Source organism: Anomaloglossus baeobatrachus, chromosome 5 (assembly GCF_048569485.1).
Source record: "Anomaloglossus baeobatrachus isolate aAnoBae1 chromosome 5, aAnoBae1.hap1, whole genome shotgun sequence".
In the NCBI taxonomy this organism is placed as follows: Eukaryota; Metazoa; Chordata; class Amphibia; order Anura; family Aromobatidae; genus Anomaloglossus; species Anomaloglossus baeobatrachus.
Genome location: NC_134357.1, coordinates 490,770,762 through 490,798,551, shown reverse-complemented (window position 1 = coordinate 490,798,551; position 27,790 = coordinate 490,770,762). Strand labels below are relative to the sequence as shown.

The window sequence follows — 27,790 nt, the reverse complement described above, 5'->3', positions numbered from 1 at the left end:
TTATTAACTATTTTGTGTGAGATAACTCTCTGGTTTATGGGCATAAAAATTAAAAGTTTGAAAATTGCAAAATGTTAAATTTTTTTCTCAAATTTCAGATTTTTTCACAAATAAAATAAAAAAATATCATCCTAAATTTACCTCTAACATGAAGCCCAATATGTCACGAAAAAACAACCTTAGAATCACTGGGATCCATTGAAGCGTTCCAGAGTTATAGCCTTATAAAGTGACACTGGTCAAAATTACAAAAAATGGCCTGGGCATTAAGTACAAAACTGGCTTCGTCCTTAAGGGGTTAAAGGAGCAAGAAGACTAGCAAAGATTAACTGTTGCTAGCCTGCCTATTTATCAGTACGCAGCAGGCTGACGCTCAAGTCTGCCTGTGTTGATCCCAGACACCAGAGAAACAATCAGGCTGAGTGTCCGAATCTGCAATCTGAACAGAGCCCATTGCCACCATGACAGGCGACAAAGTTTGTGCAAATCTCCGTGTGACAGTGACAGCCCCTTCCAGGTATATATGCTGCCTATCTAGGGCCCTTTTCAGGTGTATATGTCCACCATCCTGGGCCCTTTCCACGTATATTTGTTGCCCATCCAAGGCCTTTTTCAGGTATATATTTCCCCCATCCTGGGCCCCTTCCAGGTATATTTCTCCCCCATTCTGGTATATATGTCATCCATCCTGGGCCGCCTTCTTGTATATATGTCACCCGTTCTGTCGCTGTTCTCTAAAGGCCGCTTTACACGCTGCGATCTCGCTAGCGAGATCGCTAGCGTGCGTACCCGCCCCCATCGGTTGTGCGTCACGGGCAAAACGCTGCCCGTGGCGCACAACATCGCTCAGACCCGTCACACTACTTATCTGCCTAGCGATGTCACTATAACCAGCGAACTGCCTCCTTTCTAACGGGGCGGTTCGTTCGGCGTCACAGCGATGTCACTAAGCAGCCGCCCAATAGAAGCAGAGGGGCGGAGATGAGCGGGATGTAACATCCCGCCCACGTCCTTCCTTCCTCATTGCCGGCGGCCGCAGGTAAGGTGAGGTTCCTCGTTCCTGTGGTGTCACACATAGCGATGTGTGCTGCCATAGGAACAACGAACAACATCGTATTTGTAGCAGCAACGATATTTGGGAAATGGACAGCATGTCAACAAGCAACGATAAGGTGAGTATTTTTGCTCGTTAGCGGTCGCTCGTACGTGTCACACGCAACGACGTCTCTAACGAGAACGGATGTGCGTCACGAATTCCGTGACCCCAACGACATCACGTTAGCGATGTCGTTGCGTGTAAAGCACCCTGTACACATAAAAACCCCCAGACATTCTTCTCACCTTCCCCCCGCTCCTATAATGCGTGTTGCCCTTTTCTGTAGCCAGCTTAGAAGCCAGCAGCTATGGGCGACACATGATGTCATTGCCATGTAACTCCAATGCCTGCCACGCTAACTTCAGCTGCGGGCTTCTGATTGGCCAGAGGCGTGTATTGCGCTGCAATGCATTTCAGTTGAATATGTGTCCTCAGGTGCGCATCCTGCTGATATAAGAGCTGCCGGACCCCCTCCAACACATACCTGGTCACGGTCGCTCTCTCTATGACCGCAATTGTTAGGCCACTGTCTACAACACTATTATAGTATCATTAAACAGCTGTATTTTAATCATCTCAGGTTTATGCCTTGTGCAACTCACTATCATAAAGCACCACCCTATTTCTTCAATCATCCTGTATAATATAGACTAATGCGGGCGTCACACGAGACAATCTATCGTGCGATATGTCGTCGGGGTCACGGTTTTCGTGACGCACATCCGCCATCGTTTGCGACGTCGTTTTGTGTGACACCTCTGAGCGACTCTGAACGTTCGCAAATCGGTTACAAATCGTGTATCGTTGACACGTCACTCATTTTTAAAAAGTCGTTTATTTTTCTTTGCGCCGGTTGTTCATTGTACCCGCTGCAGCATACATCGCTCCGTGTGACACCCCAGGAACGATGAACACAGCTTACCTGCGTCCCGCGGCTCCCGCCGGCTATGCGGAAGGACGTGGGCGGGATGTTTAAGTCCCGCTCATTTCCGCCCCTCCGCTTCTATTGGCCGGCCGCTGTGTGACGTCGCTGTGACGCTGAATGTCCCACCCCCTTTAGGAAGTGGATGTTCGCCGCCCACAGCGACGTCGCTCAGCAGGTAAGTACATGTGACGGCGGTTTAACGACTTTGTGCGCCACGGGCAACTAATTGCCCGTGACGCACAAACGACGGGGGCGGGTATGATCGCTCGCGCGATCGCACGATAGATCGAACCGTGTGACGCCCGCATAAGGGAAGGATAGGAAAAACCTTCATGAAGCAGAGGAGCTACGAAAGCATAATAATGGGTGCCAACCTCTGTGTTGTTAGGGATTAGGGTGTTATTCTGCATAGAGACTTTCTTTTCGTGAACTATAGCTACGATATTTACTAATCTTTTTGTCCAGTTGACATTTCTACTGGATAGGTGATAACCTGTTCTTCAGTGGGTGTCCGACCGGTGGGATCTGCACCAATTGGCAGTGGGACATTTTTATATCCAATGAGGAACTTTTCTACCTGTTACAAACTGTTGCGACCACCGCTCCATTCATTTCTATGGGTCGGCTTGAAAATGCCAAGCACAGCTCTTAGCAGCGCCATAGGAAATGAATGGAGCATCGGTCAGGGGTGATCACTGCCACTCCATCCTAACTGGGATAAAAATTCCTGTACTGTGCATGTCTCAGCGGCCGGACCCCACTGATCAACAGGTCACCTGTTACGTGAATAGGTTTTAAATGTTTTCACCAGACAACCTCTTTTAGGGTTGCATCTGTAGAGTGGTGTGAGGCAGTAGTTAAGGGCGACGTACTGATTCTGGACGCGCTGGCACACTACGAAAATCCTGGTCCTGGCTGGGTATGTTGACTTTGACCATGTGGAATGGGAACCCCTGCAGGCCGCATACTGCCACTGGTGTCAGCTGGCTAGGACTGGATGATGACTAACACATAGAAGGAGACCAACTATTCATGTTATCCTTGTAGGTGCTTGCGGGAGTGAACACACTGACCACAATATGGCTCGACCTGAGGGACGTAACTAGGCAACTACCTAATCTTCAGTACAGCCTCTGATGGTGACGATAGGCTTGTGCTGGAAGGCAGCTGCCAGGTGCCACTGTCACAGGTGTGTCACGGTTGACAGACAGTCCTGTGGTGTCCGGCTATAGAAGGTCACATAATTTGGCTGCACAGACTGCTCCCTGACATTCTATTATTTCTGGTTGGTTTTCATCACTTTCCCTTTAGGACTCTGCGGAGTTCCTCAGCCTGTCAGCTGCATTTTATCACCACTCCCTTTGGTGTCTTTATATACCTTCACTTTCTATTACTCTGTGCTGGTGATAATTCTTATACCCTTTAGAAGGCTTCAGTGTAGGCAGTTGGCTTGCATACATCTGGAGAATCTTTTTGGTTGTTGCAGTTCCTCTCCCTGAAACATCTGGAGATAATTGTTTGTTTACTTCCCAATTGTTTTTTATCCCTGTATCTTCTTTAGTGCTTAGTGGGGTTGACTAAGCGCTCATCCCATCCGCTCCCTAACTAAAGCCTACTTCAGGGTCAGCCAGGGTCAGGCATATGGCTCGGCGCACAGGTATGGAACCTATCCTAGGGTGGTGAGGGAAGCCAGGGCACAGTGGTATGCTTGGTCAGGGGTCACCATCTTCTACTTCCCTAGACACAGGGTTTCCCTTTTACTGTTCACTTAGTAATTCCCAATACATAGCGTGACAGCTACTCAGGGAGACACGGCACTCTGGGAGGTGACCCCAGTGGTATGGAATGCAAGCACAGGCACAGATGCAAGCAGGAAGTCTCTGTTGGCTGATGCAGACTGAACAGCTGGTTTAGGTAGGTTAGTTTGGAGGATACGGCTGATATGGCAAGTGCCGGATGCTATACACTGGGGGGAGCGAGGGGCCGGATGTTATACACTGGGGGGAGCGAGGGGCCGGATGTTATACACCGGGGGTGAGGTGCCGGATGTTATACACCAGGGGGTAAGGAGCCAGATGTTATACACCGGGTGGAGCGAGGGGCCGGATGTTATACACCAGGGGGCGAGGGGCCGGATGTTATACACAGGGGGCGAGAGGCCAGATGTTATTCGTAGGGGTCGAGGGGCTGAATGTTATACATCAGGGCGAGGGGCTGGAAGTTATACACTGGGGGTGAGGGGTTGGATGTTATATGTTGGAGTGGGTCAAGGGGGTCGGATATTATACACGGGGGGGGGCTGGATGTTATTGCAGCACTGCACAGGTCAGGGGGTTAGCCTACTCGTAGCCGGGCCGTTGAGGGTCAGGTCTGGAGATGTCACGGGAGGCCTTGCCCGGTTATGTTGCCCCGAGGCATGCACAAATGGAGGGGAAAGTTGGGTGATGGGTGATGGTTCGTCATGACACCACCTGTGATACGCGGCCAGGTATTTAGCCGCCGCTACAGGGATCCTCGCTGGGGCTGGTGTTAATGCAGCCGAGGTGTTGTCGCTCCCCACAGGTGGAATGGGCCCCGGGAGGACGATGGAGGATGGCAGTGGTGCAATGGGGAATGGTAGTCCATGGGAGCGCTGAAGTGCGGCGCGACGGCGTCGGTAATCAGAGTCTCAGTCAGCAGCTGCGGTTACAGGTTTCTTTACTCACTGATTGGATGCTGCACCCCAGGTATTGGTCTCTGTCGTCACGGGCTTCGGTCAATCCCGGGTCCGTTGGAGGTCGTGGTACACAGTGGGCCCTTCCTTCTAGCGCTACTTGTTGTGGGTCCCTTTGGCATGGAGCACTCAGGGTCTTGTCTCCTCTAAATTAAAGTTCTGTCCCGTATGTCGGTGGTGCGGGTATGATTTGGACTTGGCTGGGATCAAAGCGCCAAAGCCCTGTATGTCACTTGACTCCGGAACCGTGTGTGGCATGGAGCCCCCCTGTCTGGCAGATTTCGATGGGGCAACTTGGAGTATACCCCACCATGAGGGTTCTGTACCCTTTTCTGCGCTGACCCCGAGGGAGGAATCAAGCTCTCCCCTCGGCGACTATTAAACTACGTCCCACTAGAGCTACCGGGTAACATGTCCTCTCTTCTCCTCTCCCGCTCCAGAACTCCTTCTTTTCTGTAGTGATGGCTCCTAACTCCTCCTGGTGGCTGCTCCTGCCCTTACCCAGGTCCCTAAACTAGTGGATTGGGGTTCATATAGTGATGGCGTCTTGTAAACCCTATAAGAGACCATTTTTATATTCGACCCTAGCCCAGTCTCCAGTGGGGAAGGGGAAACCCATATGTGTATGTGATTGTGTGATGGAACCGGTATTGACCTCCTCTGTATCCAGGATAGGTACTACATCTTAAGTGAGGTGCAGTAGCATGTGGCGACCAAAGCTTCAGGGGCGCCACATTATACACTTGGGGCGAATGGCCGGATGTTATACATTGGGAAAGGGGGCGAGGTGCCGGATGTCATAGTTATGCAGCGGGGAAATTACAATGAATGAAAACCCAAATTGAACATTTAAAGGGCTTGTCCATTACTGTTTAATCCCTACTTAAATCTAAAGAGCAGCAGATAAAATGTTAAAAAAAGATACTCACCTCCCAAACTTGCACCGTTGTAGTGATGGTGATGTTGGCGTTGTCTCCCAGCGGTCACGTGGGTATGTCACCATGACCACTGCAGCCAATCAATGATTGATGATTGACTGTAGCATCATGGAGAGCAGTGCAACAGTGCCAGTTTTGGAGGCAAGTGTGTGTTTGTTTTTTATTGTATCTGGAGCCCTTTAAGAAGCTCCAGTTGTGGACAACTCATTTAAGAGCAGCTTTCCAATACTTTTTAGTGCATGTATATATTGACTTCTGTGAATTAGTTTCTGCTTAACATTCCCACTCAGCTTTCCCACATTCCCACTCAGCTTTCCCACATTCCCACTCAGCTTTCCCACATTCCCACTCAGCTTTCCCACATTCCCACTCAGCTTTCCCACATTCCCACTCAGCTTTCTCACATTCCCACTCAGCTTTCTCACATTCCCACTCAGCTTTCTCACATTCCCACTCAGCTTTCTCACATTCCCACTCAGCTTCCCCACATTCCCACTCAGCTTCCCCACATTCCCACTCAGCTTTCCCACATTCCCACTCAGCTTCCCCACATTCCCACTCAGCTTCCCTACATTCCCACTCAGCTTCCCTACATTCCCACTCAGCTTTCCCACTCAGCTTCCCCACATTCCCACTCAGCTTCCCCACATTCCCACTCAGCTTCCCTACATTCCCAATCAGCTTTCCCACATTCCCACTCAGCTTCCCCACATTCCCACTCAGCTTCCCCACATTCCCACTCAGCTTCCCTACATTCCCACTCAGCTTTCCCACATTCCCACTCAGCTTCCCCACATTCCCACTCAGCTTCCCTACATTCCCACTCAGCTTCCCTACATTCCCACTCAGCTTCCCTACATTCCCACTCAGCTTTCCCACATTCCCACTCAGCTTTCCCACATTCCCACTCAGCTTTCCCACATTCCCACTCAGCTTCCCCACATTCCCACTCAGCTTTCCCACATTCCCACTCAGCTTCCCCACATTCCCACTCAGCTTCCCCACATTCCCACTCAGCTTCCCCACATTCCCACTCAGCTTCCCCACATTCCCACTCAGCTTCCCCACATTCCCACTCAGCTTTCCCACATTCCCACTCAGCTTCCCCACATTCCCACTCAGCTTCCCCACATTCCCACTCAGCTTCCCTACATTCCCACTCAGCTTTCCCACATTCCCACTCAGCTTCCCCACATTCCCACTCAGCTTCCCCACATTCCCACTCAGCTTCCCCACATTCCCACTCAGCTTCCCCACATTCCCACTCAGCTTCCCCACATTCCCACTCAGCTTCCCCACATTCCCACTCAGCTTCCCTACATTCCCACTCAGCTTCCCTACATTCCCACTCAGCTTCCCTACATTCCCACTCAGCTTCCCTACATTCCCACTCAGCTTTCCCACATTCCCACTCAGCTTCCCCACATTCCCACTCAGCTTCCCCACATTCCCACTCAGCTTCCCCACATTCCCACTCAGCTTCCCCACATTCCCACTCAGCTTCCCTACATTCCCACTCAGCTTCCCCACATTCCCACTCAGCTTCCCTACATTCCCACTCAGCTTCCCTACATTCCCACTCAGCTTCCCCACATTCCTGAATAGAAAATCAACCTAGGTGTAGACAGCTCTCTCTGATGTCTCTAGACATCTAGGCAATTTGCCTTTCAGGGACCTGGGAAAGCTGGGCCACCATTTCTTCTTGATATTCATTATCTTGCCTTGAATGGTCTTCTAAGCGCTTTACTTTAGTGGGAAGCCTCCTCAGTGCGCAGGTCACACCTGACCACCACCTCAGGCCGCCGCCATGATTGTGAGAGGGCTCGGGAGATTGTGAAGCGTCCGGGAAAGAGCGCCTGTTGCTAAGCAACGCCATGACCAGACTCTTATCAGAGGCGGACCAATGGCCGTGCCGGGGCGTTTGCTTGGAAATAGTAGGCGGAATAAAGGGCGTGTCGCTGAGGAGAAGCCCCGCCCCCGGTATATAAGCGCCTACACAAGTGACAGCGCAGAGGATAACGCTGTCCCCGCTGCCGCCGACGGTACCGGGATTTGTTACGATCACCACAGCGGGTCCCTCGGTGTATGGCACTGACTGGAGCCAGGATGTCCCGCTCGGAGGAGGTGCACCGGCTCACCGAGAATGTCTACAAGGTGAGAGGGGCGCAGTGCTGGACATGGAGGACCCGGGGCAGTGCGGGCACTTAGGAGAGTTATCTGCTGGAGTGGGAAAATGTCTGTGCGACATCTGCAGCAAATGCCTCAGTGCCTGGAGGAAGTGCACCTGTCCTTGTGTGCATCACCCTCCTGGGAGCGCACCTGCCTCACCCCTGGCCCCCCAAATATATATATATATACCGTATATAGATTATATTTTTTGTACATGCAACTTTTTTTTTTTACAGTTTTTTGTTTGTTTTTTTTCACCTGAATCTCTTTTATCAGTTCAGTTTTCCACCAAAGCAGATCAAGGGCATTTGTTGTGGTTGTGTGTTTTTTTTTTTTTTTTTTTTTCTTCCCTTTTTTGGGATATTTTTATTTATTTATTTTTTTGTTCCTTTTTGTGGCCTTTGTGCTCTGAAGTTCCTCGGGGGCTGGACAATGAGGTCATGTGACCAGGTCTGATTCTGAGGGGGTAAAAAAAAAATTGCGCTGGGAGCCAGTTTGGGGAATGACTGTGTAATTGGTGGCCAATGGGTGCCTGGCCTTGGTAGAACGTGGCGCCGTGGACATGGCAGGCGCCTCTGTGCGGAGGTATCAAAACTTATGGCTGATTAGATCACAAATGGGGGGGGTGCCTGGTATTATGCAACAACACAGTCCCCCTCCAACAATTTGCTTGTGGGGGGGGAGGAAAAATAATTTTAAATATTTTTAAATATTAATATTTACACATTTATACACTCTATAAAAAGTGTATATATTTTTATAGTGTATAAATGTGTATGTGTGTGTGTGTGTGTGTGTGTATGTATGTGTGTGTGTGTGTGTGTGTGTGTGTATATATATATATATATATATATATATATATATATATATATATATATATATATATATATATATATATATATATATATATATATAAATAGTGTATAAATGTGTGTGTGTGTGTATATATGTGTATAATATATAATGTATATGAATATATTTATTTATTTTTTTAATTATTTAATATGTGGGGGTCCTGGCTCGGTGCTGTCCAGATGCTGATCTCACATTGTGTCTGTCGATGTTGGGCTGGTGCCCCTCTGATCCGATGCCAGGATTTGTGCCCAGCACCCGACTCTCTGTAAACCCTCTGCGGTTGTCACTCTTTTTTGCCTCTTATTTTGCTGCCAATTTCCATATTTATTTAATTGTGAATATTTCCATTTTTTTTCAATCTCCACTTTAAATGCCATCCAAGTGCACAGAGGGCTGGGAACGCGCTGGGCGCCCTATAACGTCTGATGTTTTATCTTCTGCAGAAAAAAAAATATCTTGCTACTTTTCTATCTCTGCATGTTTGTATTTTGTATGTATTATTGCTGTTTGTGTTTTTATTTATTGGTATATTTTGTATATTCCCATCTTTCCAGTGTCCTCTCTCCCTGTCTCAGTGGTTTGGCTTTGATGCTCAGCAGTGAAGGTTTCATTAGCGATCGGCACAAGTGGAAAATTAATTTAGTTTCAATTATACCGTGAGCCCTTGTCACAGAAGGGCGATGGTGAGATCTGTGCATATATATATATATATATATATATATATATATATATATATATATATATATATATATATATATATATATATATATATATATTAGAATCTCCATTCGTAGTTGTTTAGCAAACTGGGACTTTTTTTTTTTTTTTTTTTTCTTAGTCTGTGTGCACACACTATTTTTGGTGCAGTTTTGCCATAAATCTGCGTGCCTATCCTTATCCCAGCAGAGTCATTGAGAATTTGAGTGCTGTGCACATGTTGCTTATTTTTTTTCCTTGCAGATTCGGTGCAGAAATTAATCTGCAGCATGTCACTTCTTGGTGTGTTTTTTTTTTTTTGCTTTTTTTTTTTTTCCTGCGTTTTTAATCCCTTCCAGCCATTGACTTCATTGTTAAAAAGGTAGTGTTTAAGCCGCATTATATCATCATTGCAGAACGCAGGGCTGGTTCCTTTCTCTGCTCTGTTATTTGTGTAAGTGGAGGATACAGAGCAGGATGTGGATTTTGCTTCATTATGTTCACTGTTCGCGAGGTTAGAAATGTAAAAAAAAAAAATACACCACAATGCGTGCACGAATGTAGAAGGAAGGACTAAATAATTGTATGTACAATGTATATACTCGTGATGAGTGAGCACTACCATGCTCAGTACTAGAAAGGAATGGTGATGAGCTGGCACTACGTTGCTCAGTACTGGAAACGAATGGTGATGAGCGGGCACTACCATGCTCAGTACTGGAAACGAATGGTGATGAGCGGGCACTACCATGCTCAGTACTGGAAACGAATGGTGATGAGCGGGCACTACCATGCTCAGTACTGGAAACGAATGGTGATGAGCGGGCACTACCATGCTCAGTACTGGAAACGAATGGTGATGAGCGAGCACTACCATGCTCAGGTGCTCGTAACAAATAAATGAGCGAGTAGTACCATGCTCAGGTGCTTGCTACGAATATTGATGAATGCCCATTCACATGCTTGGACGCTCGTAACGATTAGTGATGAGTTGGCACTACCATGCTCGGGTGCTCGGAACAAGCAGTCTGATGCTCGGATGGGTTCAACGCTCGTATTGAGTATGATAAGTCAATGGGGAACTCTAGTATTGTTCTAGAAGATCTTCTGGAAGAGTTCTCCATTGACTTCCATTATAATCCCTACAAGAGTTGAGCCCATCCAAGCATCAGACTGCTCGTTGCGAGCCTCGAAGCATGGTAGTGTTCGCTCATCACTGTTCGTTGTGAGCACCTGAGCATGTCGGCACTCGTAACGAGTAGTGATGAGCACTAAGTACTCGGGCATGGTAGTGCCCGCTCATCACTAATAGTTATGAGTACCGATCACCCGAGCATAGTAGTGCTCACTCATCACTAATTGTTACAAGTACTGAGCACCCATGCATGGTAGTGCTCGCTCATCACTATAGGTGTTGAGTACTGAGCTTGGTAGTGCTCACTCATCGCTAATTGTTACAAATACTGAACACCCGGGCATGGTAGTGCCCCTAATTGTTGCGTGTAACGAGCATGGTAGTGCTTGGTCATCACTATTCGTTACGAGTACTGAGCATGGTAGTGCTCGCTCATCGCTAATCATTAAGTACTGAGCACCTGAGCATGGTAGTGCTCACTCATCACTATTCGTTACGAGTACTGCGCACCCGAGCACAGTAGTGCTAACTCATTACTATTTGTTAAGAGTACTTAGCTTGGTAGTGCTCACTCATCACTAATTGTTACGAATACTGAGCACCCGGGCATGGTAGTGCCACTAATTGTTGCTTGTACCGAGCATGGTAGTTCTCACTCATCACTAATCATTGAGTACTGCACACCCAAGCATGGTAGTGCTTGCTCATCACTGTTCGTTACGAGTACTGAGCATGGTGGTGCTCACTCATCACTCATATGCATGTTAAAATTCCTTGGGCTACTAATTCATTTAGTAGATTTCAAATATTTAAGAAATTAAAAAAACAAACTTAATAGATCTAAGATCAGTTCGATCTGCTGCGTGAAACAATCGTACCCAGGATGACCTTATGGGAACTTTTTGATGTTGCAGAATTTCTGCACTAAAGGCCTAGAACACATGGCGAGAAAATCGGAGCAAGTGGAATGCCATAAAAAATTCGCATTCCACGCGGACCAATATTACTCTATGGGGCAGCTCCCATGAGCGATTATTTTCTCAGCCCTAATCAGACCGAGGAAACAGTCGCAGCATGCTGCCAGTGACATGCGATTCTGTTCACTCTCACCCATTCAAGCCTATGGGGCTAGAGAAACATCGTACTGAACTCGCGGTACACCGGTGTACTGCGAGTGCAGAGTGACAATTGCAATATCCGGCAACGAAGAAGAAAGGGAGATAAATCCCTCCCTCCACAGAGCCGGCCCACCCCTCGCAGCTTTGGCCCAATCGCACGATCGGACCTCAGTCGCAGGGACACTCGCATGACACTCGGCTGCCGCTGTGCTGCCAGCGTGAGCTGAGTGTAATGCGAGGATCACAGTAGTGTGGCCCCGGCCTTAGGTGCGGATTCTATGCATTTTTGATGCGTTTCCGCAGCATGTGTGCATTTTACCCCCTTTTTCCCTCTCCTCTAATGCACGTCCATGGGGAAAATCTGCACAGAAAACTCATCGTACCCACAAGAGAAACGGACATGTTGTTGTACCGCCCCGGGGCTCGGCCGATGTCCGTGCTCGTTGGTGGGTGGCTCGAGCTCCTCCCGGACCCGGGGGTCACGTCGCTCTGAAAGGGAGTTGGTGCTATGTGTAGGGATTTCGGTGGGGAAGGTTCACGGCCGAAGCCGTGGAGTTTAAGGGTGTAAGTTCGTGACGCCACCCACAGGTTGTGGTGAATGTGGACACCACCGCTGCCGTTAACTAGACTCCCGGGGACTGTGTTATGCAGCCTGGTGTTGACCCCTCCGTGGGCAGGGGGTGATGGTCCCGGGGCCCGGTGGTTGTGAGGTACGGGCAAGATGGTGTGGTGCAGTGCGCGGCCCGAGGGCACTGTTGTACTCACTATGACAGATACACCGGAGTCTCTGGTAAACCAAAAAGGATGGTGGTCGGTGCCCGCAGCCGGCTACTCTTTGCCCCTTTCTCAGGTTGGTGGTTCCCGCCTTTCTCCTGCACCTCTGTGGTAGAGCTTGACTGGCTATGCTTCAGCAACGGTAGTCCGCTCCCCGGCTTGATGTGTGTCGGGGAACCCGTTTGCCCGCAGGCGCTGGCCCGTGGGATCTCTCTGCCTGTTTGGTGGCTTTCTATCCCCCTTGGTGGGCTGTTGCAGTCTTTCGGGTCTTGGGATGGGAAAGAACCTAAGGTCCAGACCTCAATCAGTGAATTCGACGTGGTCCAGTAGCTTCTGGACCTCGTTCTGGGTCAGAGTACCCCTCCTAGTGCTCCGGTTTCCAGTTGGCTCCCCGGTTCGGTACTGGCGAGCAACTACCCTGTCTCGGTCCCTTACGGTTCCACCAGCAGTCTTCCCGACTCCTGCAGGCAGCAACCACCGTCTGCCTCCTTGCCATGGTACCAGGGCTACGACCCCGGCACCGGTCAGTGTTGTTGCTGCAGGCCTGACGCCACAGGCCTGCTGCACTTGAACTCCACTCACTACTCAACTTGAACTGACTTCCACTCACTGACTGACTGTTTGTTTCCTGTCTCAGGCCCTCTGGACTCCTCGGTTGGCGTGGCCAACTGCCTGGCTCTGCCCCCTGGTGTGACCATTGAACACAGAGGTGACAAGGGTTTGTAGGTTGGCTGCTGTCACCTTATTAGGGGCTGGTGTTTGTGCAGGGGGTCTACCTGTGAATACCTGGCTAGTCCAGGGCGTCACTTTGTGGATGTGAAATGTGCCGCAGGTCTGTTTACACTGAGTAAAAAGCAGCGCAGGGGGCAGGAGACTTCTATAAATCCCATCCACTGTGCTGAAACTGTAAGACGCTGCGTTTTATGTGCAGCGCACCAACAAACCTCATCAAAAACTCCTCGTGGGCACACAGCGTGGATCTGATTGGAGGAGAAAGCCTTGGTTTTTCGGGTTATAATGCCTTCTATAAATGATGGCGATCCCTGCTGGCCTTGACTTTTTTTTTCTATGTAGGCAGATCAATGTTTTTCCAATAATCCTTGATTTGGCCGCACAGTGTGAACAGAACCTTATTGATCAGCCGGACTGATGTCAGACCCCCTAAGGTCAGGCCGCACAGTGACTGGGAGGGGGCACTTTGTAAGCTGGTTTCATTGGTATAGATTTTTTGTAGTTTTTTTTGCTGATAATTAGTCATTTGTATGTATTTTATCTCTTCCATGCAGTCCCCACTTTCTAGAATAGGCTTTGTTTTGGCTGCTTCTTGTGATTGTCAGGGCTGTTTATCTTGGCTCTGGCGATTTATTAGTGTAACCTTTTATACACAATGCAGAGCATTTAATACCTTCCAAGATGTCTCTTTAGATTTCTGCTCTTTTTATATTCGCCGTCATCGTCCATCCATTTAGGTAGCACAACTCCCAGCATGTCCTGGCAGTACAAATGATGAGCGCAGTGTTTTCTTGACTCCGTTGTCTGTGTCAGCTTACATTCATAATCCGGGCACCTATCTAGGATTGTTTTCACAAGGCCGGGGTATTAGTGTTCTGGCCGTGCCCTAAATAACTCTGTATAGGCTTGTACCAGGCTTTGTTTAGACCCTCCATAGAGAAGAATTGCTGTAAGCCCTGAGAACAGTGCGGCCAGATATTATCACTGCTCGCTTGTTGTTGGCTCCGGTTGCTGAGAGGGAAGCGGTGTAATCTGTACTTGCCAATTTAAGCGTGACGAGGGTATACGGATCCAAGCATCGCCGACAGGCTGGGAATGGGCATGAGGTGCAGTAATGCTCTGAAATGGATGCATGTGCCTGGATAATTCATATTGGGGCGGTTTTTATATTTAATGCCACTTTTTATAATATAGGGGTTGTAAGAAATTAAGAAAAAATAAAAATAAAAAAATGGGATTTTGCACAAAACAGCGCCACTCTTGTGCACAGGTTGTATCTGGTATTGCAGCTCTGCTCTATTTAATTGGCGGGCACAGTAGTGAGCTATTTCTCTAATATAAGGCACCTATTGAAATAATGGGGTGTTCATCGTCCAGGAAAACTACCCCCCCCCCTCCTTCCATTCAATCGTTCTCATAACAATGGCTGCTTCCAAAACTAGACTGTCGCCTGCCTTGTGTAGCCATGCCTTGGATTTACATTTGTAGCATGGCTCTGGAATATATTGACTCTGGCAGAATCTCAAGGTTAATTTCATGGTCTGGATTGGCAGGACAAAAAACACTGAGGCCAATAGGAAAGTGTTTTTTTTTGTATTTTTTTATCTTTCTGTCATTGATCCCTATGGGTTATGTACCCTATATGCACACATTCAGCTTTTCCAATATCTGCTGCAATAGTGGCAGGAAAAACACTGCATAAAATGAGTTTCTCATTTATTTATATTTTTGCATTAATTTTTTTTTTTGCATTTTATTTGAATTTAAAAAAACAAAAACAAAAAAAACCACTGCCAAAATTGACATACTCCAGACTTGAAATTGCTTGAAATTTGCAAGTAAAAAAAAAAAAAAAAAATATATAAACCGCTTGTTCGCGAGATTTTAGAAATTTCATTCACTGCTGGCAAAATTGCAATGTGTGAACAAGTCCTAAACGTCAATTTGCGTGCAATGGGTACAGAGCCTAAAGGCCGCTTTACGCGCAACGACATCACTAACTAGATGTCGTTGGGGGTCACGGAATTCGTGACGCACATCCGGCCTCGCTAGCGACGTCGTTGCGTGTGACACGTACGAGCGACCGCTAACGATGCAAAATACTCACCAAATCGTTGATTGTTGACGCGTCATCCATTTCCCAAATATCGTTGCTGATTTTGGACGCAGGTTGTTCATCGTTCCTGAGGCAGCACACATCGCTACGTGTGACACCCCGGGAACGACGAACAACAGCGTTCCTGCGTCCTCCAGCAACGAGGTGGGCGTGACTTTCATGCGGCTGCTCTCCGCCCCTCCGCTTCTATTGGACGGCTGCCGTGTGACGTCGCTGTGACGCCGCACGAACCGCCCCCCTGGAATAGAGGCTGTTCGCCGGCCACAGCGACGTCGTTAGGAAGGTATGTGTGACAGGTACTAGCGATTTTGTCCGCTCTGGGCAGCAATTTGCCCGTGACTCACAAACGACGGGGGCGGGTGCGAACGCTAGCGATGTCGCAGCGTATAAAGCGCCCTTTACACTTGTCCAGGATCTTTAAAGCACCACTCCAGTGTTTTTTTTTGTTTTTTTTTTTCTCATTGTTATTCAGCGTAGCAGTGCTGCTTTAAGGGCTTTGACACACGGCAAGTAAAACTGCTCAAGTAGTATGTGATAAACCCATTCCGCTTGGACACGGATTACTCTATGGGGCCATTCCCATCTGCAATTATTTTATCAGCCCTAATCGTACCGAGAAAACAGTCACAGCATGCTGCGGGTGGAATCCGATCCGTATTCACTCACACATAGAAGTCTATGGGTGCGAGTGAAACATCGCACTGCACTCGTATGACACCGTAATGCAGTGCGAGATGGAGAGATTAATCCCGCCCTCTCCTCCGCAGCTGTGATCCAGTCGCAGGATCGGATCACAGTGGCATGACACTCGGCTTACACTTGCACAGCAGGAGCTGAAGGTCATTAGCATATCTCATCCGATTCACTCACATCGAATGCCATATGCTCGTGTGGCCCCAGCCTAAATGGAAGTCCCTGCCCCCTGCCACCATCTTCATATTTTTCCAGCATCAATTTTGGTTGGCCTCCAGCGATTTGTGACGGCAGTGCCAGTGTTTCATGCAGCGCACCGGAGGTCACAAGTCTGAGAGCCTCGTTCTTGCTCTCATAGCTTTCATTAGGAACTTGTGATATAACTTCTGACTTCCCAAGATGGAGTCGTGGGACCGGAGCGGTGCCGAAAAACAGGGACGCCTTCAGACTATATATCTGGGGGCAAGGGACTTACATTTAAAGCACCACTCAAGCCCTGAAAAAAAAATCCCAAACTTTGGGAGTGGTGCTTTATATTTTAAAACTTTCTAAAAAGTTAGAGTTCAGAAGGAAATGTTCCTCTTGGCAGCGCTGATTGGAGGAGATCTGATGGAAATGCTGCAACATTGGACTTCTCAACAGTATAAATTGGGGGATTATCTCCCAACATGAGACTTGGATATGAGCAGGAACAAAAGATCTTAATGTAAGAAAGAAGGAAGAATCTATATTTTTACAGGACGTTTTCCAGTGATAGAGATTTCATGATCTGTGCTCTTTCCTTCTGAGGACGGCTGATATTATGGTTATACAGCGTTCCCTGGTACCTGACAGAAGAGGGGGATGATGTTTGCTTTGTTTCTTGCATGCACTTTGGAGACCAATATTAATGGGGGCATCTTTCTCCGTCTGGAGCGTGTCCATCGGCTTCCAGTACAGGGGGGCATTCACTTCCTTCACGTGCACTGGAAATGAGACGGGCAATTACCATATCAGTTCAGCAATTTGGATATGTGTCTGTGTGGGAACGTGCTGTCACTTTCGGGTAGGAGGTGAATGATGCGTGGGTCTGCATCTTCTCTCTATCTTTATTTCTGCTTCAATCCTCCAGTTGATCTTCATCTCTCTAAGGGGGGAGAACTCAATAGCGACATTATATCTGCAGGCGGATGTAACCCTCTCCGTGCCGGAGGGGAGAGAGAATAACATTAGCAAAATGTTTAACTAAGCGGCTCTTGGCCAACTCCCATACAAAAAGACATTTGCCTCCGGCAAGGTAACATTGAGAGAAGGGTTGGCTGCATTTCAGCTCTTGGGGACTGTTATATAATAAGCAGAGTCGTCAATTTCAGGAAATGCGACTAATGCTGGTATAATAAAATACAGTTCACCCCTGCACCCCAAATCTGACACCCTGCAAGTGATGTGCGCCCACTGTGTTCAGTCTGTGTAGCACAGAAGTTGGACTTGCTGGGTAAGCAGATAATGATTTGATGCTGAAGGGGGTTCTGGATCCCTGCAGGGAAGAAATCATCATATACATTGAATTTGCATAGACTACAGTCTGCAAATGAGATATTTATGGGGTGCTAAGTGCCTGTTAACACTCTCCATTGAGGAGTGAAGACCATTATGTAGTCAAGAGTTTGAAAAAGAAAAAAAATGTCCTTAGACCAGAAGCTCCAGGCACCATCCATCAATGATCAAGAAATGATGGAAAGTGGAGGCCACCTACAGGCAAGGCTTCATGAACAAGGGAGCTTCTAAATCGAAAGTCTTCTTGTTGAGTCTAGGAATGATAAGAGGGGTTTTATGCTAAAATACAGTCCAAATTGGTCCCAAAATTCAAGGGAACCAAAAACAATCTGTTTGCATTGCATAGGTCGTATGATTGTGGTGGGAACTGGGCTTTTAGTTTTAGATCTTTGGCCAGCGATCCAGAGATGTCCAAAAACTGAAGACCAACTGTTGAAGATTTATAGGAAGTAACCTAAAAGTTGGGTGCCAGTGGAGCACAAGTTCGAGGACATTTCTACGTAGGGATCACTATGGGTCTTCGCTCGTGTAACCTTCACCAGCACGAGCATCGTTTTATCCTAGAGACTAGTGAGGAGTTGGCGAAGAAAATGGCCTAAAAGTGAATAATCAGAACGGTTTGAGGTTTTTCTTGGGGACCTTGGGCTGCATTATTCTATTACTATGGGTGTAAGATTTCATAACCATTATAAACTCATGAGCTTAGGTATATTGCAATATTTTCTTCAAGTGTACGGGACTAGGTGTTTGGGGGGACCATTAACATATGAATAGCCTACAATGTTATGAAAGGGCTGCGCAGATCCCAGACAACCATGTACCTACTACCGGTACCATTAATTTTTTGGAAGCTCATAGATTTGTCTTGACCTACTGCTCACCATCTTTAACCCAACAAGTGTCTGTTTTTTTTTCTTCAAGGCGACAGCTCATTGCACGGTTTCAGGGTCGTCTTGGAGTTTACTGTGCTGCTCATATTCTTATAAGGAGGGTAATAAAGTAGATTATTTTAATTGCTGCCTCAGGTGTAGTGTTTTCTAGGTTGGAATCCACCAATCTATTGAGCGCCTCCTAATTACCCTGTAGACTGAAAACCAGTTCTTTCTGCAGAATCATAAAAATGCAAGATAGCAGCGCGACCTCAGATTATATTCCGCTAATTAGAAAGATCCTGGAGAAAACACAGTTGCTTGCGGCAGTATTTCTCTTCTTCGTAAGAGGTTGTCACTCATATATTTACTGCAACTGCGATACTGAAGTATGAAGGCAACCGGGATTTCACTACTGTCATGGTGCAAATGCCATCTGAAAATGGGACCTTTTGTGTGCCTTACATTTTTTTTTTTCTTACTTTTTACAATATTTTTAGCTTGGCAGGGGCTGATTCATTATAGAATCACTGTCATGACCTAAGTCCCATTTGTAAATAGAGTACAGTAGTACCGTCATGGTCCAGATCCCATCTTTAGCTTCGATAACAGCAGTACTGTCTTGGTCCAAGTCCCATCTGAAGATGCACCACAGTAGTACGGTCTTGGTCCAAGTCTCGTCTTTAGATTGGACTAGTATTACTGTGATGTTCCTAGCTCCAGTTTTACACTGAATTATATTGTAGAATCACTTTTGTGGTCCTAATATTCTAATGGGACCATAACAGTACCGTGAAGACCCAGGTCCCATCTGTAAATTGGACTAAACTGTAGAATTACTGTTCTAGTCCTGGCACCATCTAATGGACAAAGAACGCACTTCTATGGTCCCATCAGTAGAGGGTACGAGGACCATGGCAGTGTCTAGGACCATCACAGTAGTAAACAGTGTGATCTAATCTCCAGATGAGACTCTGGACCATGACTGGACTACTATGCTCTGACTTAAAGATGTAACTGTTATGGACCCAAATCCCGTTTGAAGATGGACTCTAGCAGTTCTGTCAGGATCCAAGTCCCATCATTAGAGAGACCATAACAGTCCTGTTATGGCCCAGGTCTGCCTTGGAGGATCGGACCATAGCATCACGGTCTTAGTCCAAGTCCCACCTGAAGGTGGATTTATAGCGCTGTTGCAATGATTCAACATCCATCTTTAAATGGTAAAATGGTCAAGGTCCACGCCCCAACTTTAGATTAGACCATAGCACTACTGTCATGGTCCATGTCCCATTTTTAGGTGGGCTGTAGCAGATCAAGGTCCAAATCATGACTGGTTGTCCTAACTCTTGTGATTCTACCAATTATGTGCTCAACGTTCTTCCAATGACACAAGAATTAGGCATGGGAGCAGTGGCTTATTACTCTTTCCCAGTGAAAAAATAATTATATGGCCGTTTTTTTTTTTTTGTTTAACTGCAGTTTGTGCTTCAGAGCTGCTCTTCTTGCTCTGAGCAGGAAGTGGTCATTATTGGCAGACATTTTCAATGGTGCGGGGAACGATGTGTGGTCGTCTCAGTAATATGTGAGGAGATGGAACAATATTGGAGTAGTGGCAGATCATAATTGGTGAGAGATGTCGTCGGGCACAGATAAACAGGCTGTTGTGTATACCGGGGACTGACGTGTTCTGCTGACGTTCTTCATCTTGCCAGAACGGAGCGCAGCTCATCACCTTGGATATGTTCTATATTGGTGTAAGGGGGGGCTCCACATTGACTCATTGATCGATACGTTATGTCTTGTTTCTCACACTGAACAACTGTTCTTTACACTCCAGTGATTACTGGCCGGATCCCATGGTTTCACCGTGCCAGCCTCAGTCGGCAATACCTTCAGTGCACAGCCCTCCAGTAATGGGGACTTTATTATCCTCTTTTGTTTTTATGTTTACGTCTTTAAAAAAATAAAATTCTTAACGAGCCTGTTCAGCTGCTAAAAGAAAACCCCTTTAGAATTTATGAAATGTAATGTGTACCTTGCAGATTCCCTCTGATCCCATTCTGAAGCTTCCCAGGTCCCTCACTGGTGTCTGTGCTTCCTGCTCCATGTGGATGTACATGTGAGAGCTGCAGCCAATCACTAATCAGCATGTCTCCTCTTCATCCAGTGATTGGCTGCAGTTGTCACATGCTTGTCCAGGAAGTAAATCTGATCCCTGCACTTCCTGTTCCATTCAAAAGGACGTGTGACTCGTTGGTCCCCGCAGAGGGCAACAAATTGGCTGTAGTTGTCATATATCCACCCACGTCGCAGAAATACTACTTTTATTATTTTACCCTATTCTCTGTGGTCTTTAAACAATTTTAAGTAGCTGGTCAAGACTCTGAAAGGGGAACTCCACTACAATAGCAACGTTTGTCTAATTAACCACTTTAAGGAACGATTATATGGGAGCTGTCTGATGCTTTTGTTTGGGTACTGTGCCAATATTACTCTAGTGCTTTGGTCTAAGCAATGTAAATTAATATTTTGGCTAATTGATGCCACTCTTGGGTGTTGTATGGGCACAATGGGGGCAACAAAAGTGCCAGGGACTTTAAATATTTATGTAAATATATGAATTGTAATTTTTTTTTGTTCTTTTTGGGGGAGGGGGGTATATGTTTGAACGTCCATGGACCTGGCAAATCCTTGAGAATGGACATGCAAGTTTGGATTGGTGGGGTGTTTTGTTTTTTGTTTTTTTTTTTGTTTTTTTGCCTTTGTTTTTTTGCTAGAGGTGTCTGTCAGCTTATGGTCACCCAATCATACTGCTGTATTGGGGCTTAAACCACTAAAAATGTGGGAAATTTAAGTGTTCAGCTTGAGGACAGAGTAAGACATATTGGTTATGCGAATGAGGGTTCTTAATGAGGTTTTTTAACCTTTCAAGAAAGTGGATCCCGAATGCTCTAAAATACCTATAACAAACACCGCAGGTACACTCCCTCTCAACTCCCCACTCCTGCTTAGTTCTTGTACTCGTGATGTCACTGCTGCAGCCAAATAACTGAGCTCAGGGACTGCTGAGGTAGACTAGCTGCAGAGCTCAGCGATTAGCTACAGCATTGATTGTATATAGCAGTGACATCACTAGTACATCACCATTGCCACCAATCACAGAGCTCGGGGACTGCCAAGGTAGATGAGCCGCTGAGGTTAATGATTGGCTGCAGCATTGATTGGATTCAGCAGTGATGTGAATGGTCAACATTACACCACTGCTGTAGCCAATCATTGAGCCCCAAGCAGTGGCAGATGACAAAATGGTAAAATTCTGCAGCGGTCAATGGGATCTATAATGTAAACTATTTGCTGCCAATGCATCTAAAGTGTAGACAGGTGAAGGGCGAAAAGGTAACCAGGGGAGTAATGAGCACCCCAATACATAAAGAAAAATGGTCAACAAGTGCCTGTATTAGGAAATCTAGCATGCTGCCTGGGATGGCATCAGCCCCACCGTACTTCTTGATGTAACTTTAGTCAGCGGTTGGTGTCATCCTGGTCAAAGGTCACCAGATTTCTTAAAGCGGTATGATGTAGACACTCTGATTCCAGTGATGTCACTTACTGGGCTGCTCGCTGCCGTTTTGATTAAATCACTATTTTATTTGCTGCATATCTAGTAGTCCTCCGAATGTTGAGCTCAGTGTAACCCCACCCACACCACTGATTGTCAGCTTTCTAGCTACACAGTGCATGGGCAAAAAGCTGCCAATCAGTGGAAGGGGCGACGATATACAGAGCAGACAGACTAAAAGATGCGAGACGACTAGTCCTGTACTCAGAATCTGATGAAACACTAATTTTTTTTTTTTTTAAACTGCAACAAGCAGCCTAGAAAGTGACACCGCACTGGAATCAGGGTCTCTGCCCCTACATCAGGCTGCTCGGATTAATAGATGGTGTGATGAGTGTACGTGAGCTGAAACCCACCATTCAATGAAGTGCTCAGAAGGAGAAAACAAACAATGGTGTCAATATGGTTTCATTATACAGCAAAATATTAAAATGCATAAAAAAAGCAAAGGGAACAATATAACAGGTGAGGAGTAAGAGACAATGGAGGCATGAGGGGGGCAGTGTATGGGAAGGTGAAGGGAACACCTCAAATTGGTGACAGATGGATGACTGATAAAGGGGAGAACAAAACGCATCCGTGGTCTAAAAGCTGCTGTAAAGTCCAGCACGAGTCAAAAGGAGGCCGGGGAAGGGAGGCCGGGGAGGGGAGGGGAGGCCGGGGATTTATGAAGGAAAACAAATGGGTAATTAAGATGAGATATCTAATTGGAGACCCCGGCTATGGGGATGGGGCATAGCTTAGTGTATATTTGTCTTCTTTCTATAGATGAGATCCATCATGTGGACAGGATGATTGTGTGTGAATGACACTCAGACCCCGACATCAGTTATATATAAATTCTGCAATTAAACTGCTCATGTACCATTTGCATTAATAGATGATTATCCTCCAGATAAATGGGTGGTAATTTGCATTTAAATGCTGGGGGGGGAGGGAGCCCTGAAATACACCATTTTTTTTTCTTCCCTCTATACTTACCTCCATCATATCTTTTGACAGAAATAAGGCCTAATTTTAAATGCTCAAAATCAGCCTCTTTCACATGTACATTATGGAAATATAAAGTAATAACTACTTTGCAGGTGTAGGGTTATTGTGGTATTATACCAACTTCCCTTGAGGGCTGGGACATTATAAAACACAGACACTTTTAAATGGAAAAAACCCTGTCCTCTTATTGAAAGGGGCAGAGAACTTCTAAGAAGTGAAGCTTCTTTTTTTTTTTTTTTTTTTTTTTTTTTTTTTTTTTATAATCTAATCACTTTCCTGGTGATTTAATACACTGGGGGGATTGCCGCTTCCTCTAGTGGTTTATGGCTAGAAAATATAACACATGCTCCCTTTTTTTTTTTTTTTTTTTTTTTATTTCATTTTTTTCCCATTTTAATTTGAAGGAAGTGTTAATAAGTGCTGCTGTTTTCCTTACTGACCATGATACCTACCTGCTGTTATATTGCAATAGCTTCCCTGGTGGTCTAGGGTGCTGGAGGAAATGACCATATCCCTCTTATCCAATACAGCACCATAGTGGTTTTGTTCTATGAAATGTTTAGTCCCAGATTCCCTTAGTAGTCTAGGGTTCTAGAGAGCTTTATGTAGACTTCCCTGGTGGTCTAGGGCTGTGGCTCTGTGAAGGCCAGGTTCCCTGGTGGACTAGGGGCATCTTCACTCCAAAATTCAATATGATCGATTGTCACCCAATTCCTGATCCACCTAACCATCCAGAATTTTACCATGCAGGATATGTAGAAAGCTAGGTGCCAGCCTCAGCGGATACTTTTATTTGGAGGGGGTTCCTGATTCTTGATCGTGATCATAATGGGGGCAAAGCTGTATACAGCCTAAGGCCTCTGCCACACTCATGTGAAAATCACGCACGTGCCGCGAGACACGTATTTTACCTGCGTGTTGCGTGTAGGTAAGTACGTGTCTCCGGTACGTGCGGGCCACGTGTGTTCTCCGTGTGCTATCCGGTAATTTGCATACTCACGTGGTCCTTGTTGCTGTCCAGGGAACTGATCTTTGGTCTCCAGCCCTGCCGTCTCCCCGCTGCTGCCGGCCGCAGTGAAGTGAATATTAAATGAGCATAATGAGCGGTGGTCGGCAGAAAGTGACAGCAGCGGCAGAGACAGGAGGGCTGGAGAAGGTGAGTAAAGATTTATTTATTTTTTTCTGACACATGAGTTTTCTCCAGCGCGTGTCACACGTGACCGCATCCACACTACATCCGTGTGGTACGGGTGCGGGCCGTGTGACGCCCGCGATGCCGGAGAAAACGTGGACATGTCAGCGTGTTGGAAAACGCAGACATGGACACACGTTCCGTGTGGTTTTTACGTGTGTGTGCCTGTTACCATAGGGTAGCATTGGTGTACATGTCTCCGTGCCGCCGGTACGTGCAAAAACGTAGAAAACACGTACCGGCGGCACGGATGTGTGCCTAAGGCCTCTTTCACACGTCCTTGTCTCCTGTACTTGTTTGGTCCTTTTTTCTCACGTGCCGGAGAACACTTAGATCCAGTAAAATCAATGGGTCTGCGCTCACGTGTGTGTTCTGCCATGGACTGTGTGTACATGTGGAGCATGTGTGTGTCCGTGTGCACCACACGTCAACATGTCCGTTTTTCTCTGGCATCACGGGCATCACACGGAACGCAAACGGACCACATGGAGGTGTTCCGTGTGACACGAGCCGGAGAAAACACGTGTTTGAGAAGAAAAAAACAAAACCTTTACTCCCCTTCTCCAGCTTTGCTGTCTCTGCCGCTGCTGTCACTTGCTTCTGACCGCCACTCATTATGCTCATTGCATATTCACTCCACTGTGGGTGGAAGCAGCAGCAGCGGGGAGTCGGCAGGACCGGAGACCGAAGATTAGCACCGCGGACAGCAACGCCAGGGACAGGTGAGCATAAAGTTCCCGTTCTCCGTGTGTTATCATAAATAACACACGGAGAACACACGTGTGCCATACACAGGGCGCACTTTGGGCAATACGCACCTTTGACACGTGCGTGATTTTCACGAACGTGGGAAAGAGGCCTAAAGTGCAGTGGAATGAACACCCCTTTATTGGCCCAATCAGTGGTCACTTCTTCCATGCCCCTTTTATAAGGCCTTTTGCCCCCACAACAGGGCAAATCTTTAGCTGAAGCAAGCAATCATTCCCTGAGCTCCACACTTTTCCCTCGCATATAAACCTGTCCATGTTGTTCTTCAGGGTGTGGCGAGGGCAAACAGTAATTGGGCTGATTAGGAAATAGTCTTTCAGAAGAGGATTTCTTGCACTGTGTGTTTCCAGCTCTTCTAGCTGAGCCCGTAAAGCCGTGCATGTCACTGCACCTCAAATATCAAATAATCCGCATGATGTAATAAGGTGTGTAATGTGTAAACAGAGCATGGGGACCGTGCGGACACTGTGTGCATCGCAAGAGCTGCCCGTCCATTATCGAGGGGTAGAGTGGTGGTCTCTTATATAGGCCCTGCTAAAAAAACAAATCCAGATCCCCCTCTACTAGAGAATAAATCTGCTGACTGAGCGTCTCCGTCCCAAGATGTCGCTTGCTGACAATTGAAGTTACAAAGCAGATGGCGGCACGTACCAGGTGGCATTGGGGCTCGGAAAGAATAGGGTCTCTGTGTCTTGCCTTCTCCCATACCTGGCTGTGACCTTAAGGCCCCGTCACACTAAGGCTGCTGTCACACTACGTTTTTTTAACATGCGTCAGGAACGTTTTTTTGCTGCAAAAGCGGATCCTGCTTTTACAGCAAAAAACGCATGCTAACGCATCTGTTATTTTGCAGGATCCTGTCACTGGATGTTTAGGGGCGGGCATTGGAGTAATGTGATCGGGAGTGAGGGGAATTAAACGTGCCAGACTGGGAGCCGGCTTCTGACAGCTGCAGACGCTCGTAACCAAGGTAAACATCGGGCTTGGATACCCGATATTTATCTTGGTTACGAGTGTCTGCAGCTGCTAGGAGCAGGGCTGCCTGCACACGTAACCAACGTAAACATTGGGTAACTAAGAGAAGTGGTTACCCGATATTTACCTTGGTTACGAGTGTCCGCAGCTCTCAGGTGGGAGAGAGAGGGAGGGGAGGAAGGGGGAAAGACATAGATAGAGAGAGAGAGGGTGAGGGAGGAGGAGGAGAGAGAGACAGATCACGCGAGACTGGTTCTGGGCATGCTCAGTACTTTCTGGGCATGCTCAGTACAAAAGCAGGATCCTGTTACAACGCAACTCAACGCATTCTGCTAGGCAGGATCCAGCGCTCATTGAAATGCATTGCAGCTCGCGGCGCAATGTGAAGGATCCTGTGAGATGCGTTATTTTGACAAAGGTAAAAAACGCTACAAGTAGCGTTTTTGAAACATGTTAAAATAACGCAAAAGTACGGATCCTGTGTCTAACGCACGCAAACGCATGCGAATGCAGGTGGACGCGAGTCCATTGCAAATGCATTGAAGTGAAAACGCATTTGCACTGGATCCGTTTTTCCGCTAAAAAAACGTAATGGACGGATGTTAAATAAACGTAGTGTGAAACCAGCGCAACATCGCTAGCAACATCGCTGCTGACGAACAACTTTTGTGACGTAGCAGCGATGTTGCTAGTGATGTTGCTGTGTGTGACATCCAGCAACAACCTGGCCCCTGCTGTGAGGTCGCTGGTTGTTGCTGAATGTCCTGGGCCATTTTTTAGTTGTTGCTCTCCCGCTGTGAAGCACACATCGCTGTGTGTGACAGCGACAGAGCAACAACTAAATGTGCAGGCAGCAGCAGCCGGCTTCTGCGGAGGCTGGTAACCACGGTAAACATCGGGTAACCAAGAAGCCCTGTCCTTGGTTACCTGATATTTACCTTTGTTACCAGCCTCCGCCGCTCTCACTGTCAGTGCCGGCTCCTGCTCTGTGCACATGTAGCTGCAGGACACATCGGGTTAATTAACCCGATGTGTGCTGTAACTAGGAGAGCAGGGAGCCAGCGCGCAGTGTGCGCTGCTCCCTGCTCTCTGCACGTGTAGCTCCGTGCGCTGGTAACTAAGGTAAATATCGGGTTGGTTACCCGATATTTACCTTAGTTACCAAGCGCAGCATCTTCCATGCGGCGCTGGGGGCTGGTCACTGGTTGCTGGTGAGATCTGCCTGTGTGACAGCTCACCAGCAACTCGTGTAGCGACGCTCCAGCGATCCCTGCCAGGTCAGGTTGCTGGTGGGATCGCTGGAGCGTCGCAGTGTGACATCTCACCAGCAACCTCCTAGCAACTTACCAGCGATCCCTATCGTTGTTGGGATCGCTGGTAAGTTGCTTAGTGTGACTGGACCTTTAGATGGCGGCCATTAGACTGCTATCTCTGCCGGACACCTGTCATGGAGAAACTCCAGGATCTGGTGATGTATTTCAGCATGTCCAGTCATTGCTTACCTCCACATTTTTTACTGTCCCCTTTGCCCATATGATTGTTTGCCAGTACCGATTTGACTGACTCAGACCACGACTTTAATGGGGTTGTCCATGATTAGAAAAACAGATGCCTTACAGCGCCACTCTTGTCTACAGGCTTTGTGCGGTATTGCAGGTTTACTTCAGTGGAGTTGAGCTGCAGTACTAGAGAAGACCTGGACAAGGTTTACCTTGATTGTAGGAGAAATTGGGGGGGGGGGGGGGAAGGGGAGCCATATTTTACCTATAAAAAACATTTAATGTCTTTAGGGCCCTTTTTAAAGGGAACCAATCACCATGATTATGCAGTGTAATCCGAAGGCTGGATGTTAGAGAATGGGAAGCCAAGCAGATC

General features: G+C 47.2%; 1 protein-coding gene across 12 annotated transcripts in view; it reads left to right on the top strand.

Annotated features, from left to right (window-relative positions):
- The first annotated feature begins 7,687 nt into the window (after window positions 1–7,687).
- BAIAP2 (BAR/IMD domain containing adaptor protein 2) overlaps window positions 7,688–27,790 on the top strand; it is a 176,330-nt gene continuing 156,227 nt past the window's right edge. For all 12 annotated transcript variants that reach the window (XM_075350732.1, XM_075350726.1, XM_075350737.1 and 9 more), the window contains exon 1: window positions 7,688–7,826. In XM_075350732.1, the coding sequence (XP_075206847.1) occupies window positions 7,758–7,826 (69 nt within the window). In that variant the 5' untranslated portion in view covers window positions 7,688–7,757. The remainder of the gene's footprint in view (window positions 7,827–27,790) is intronic.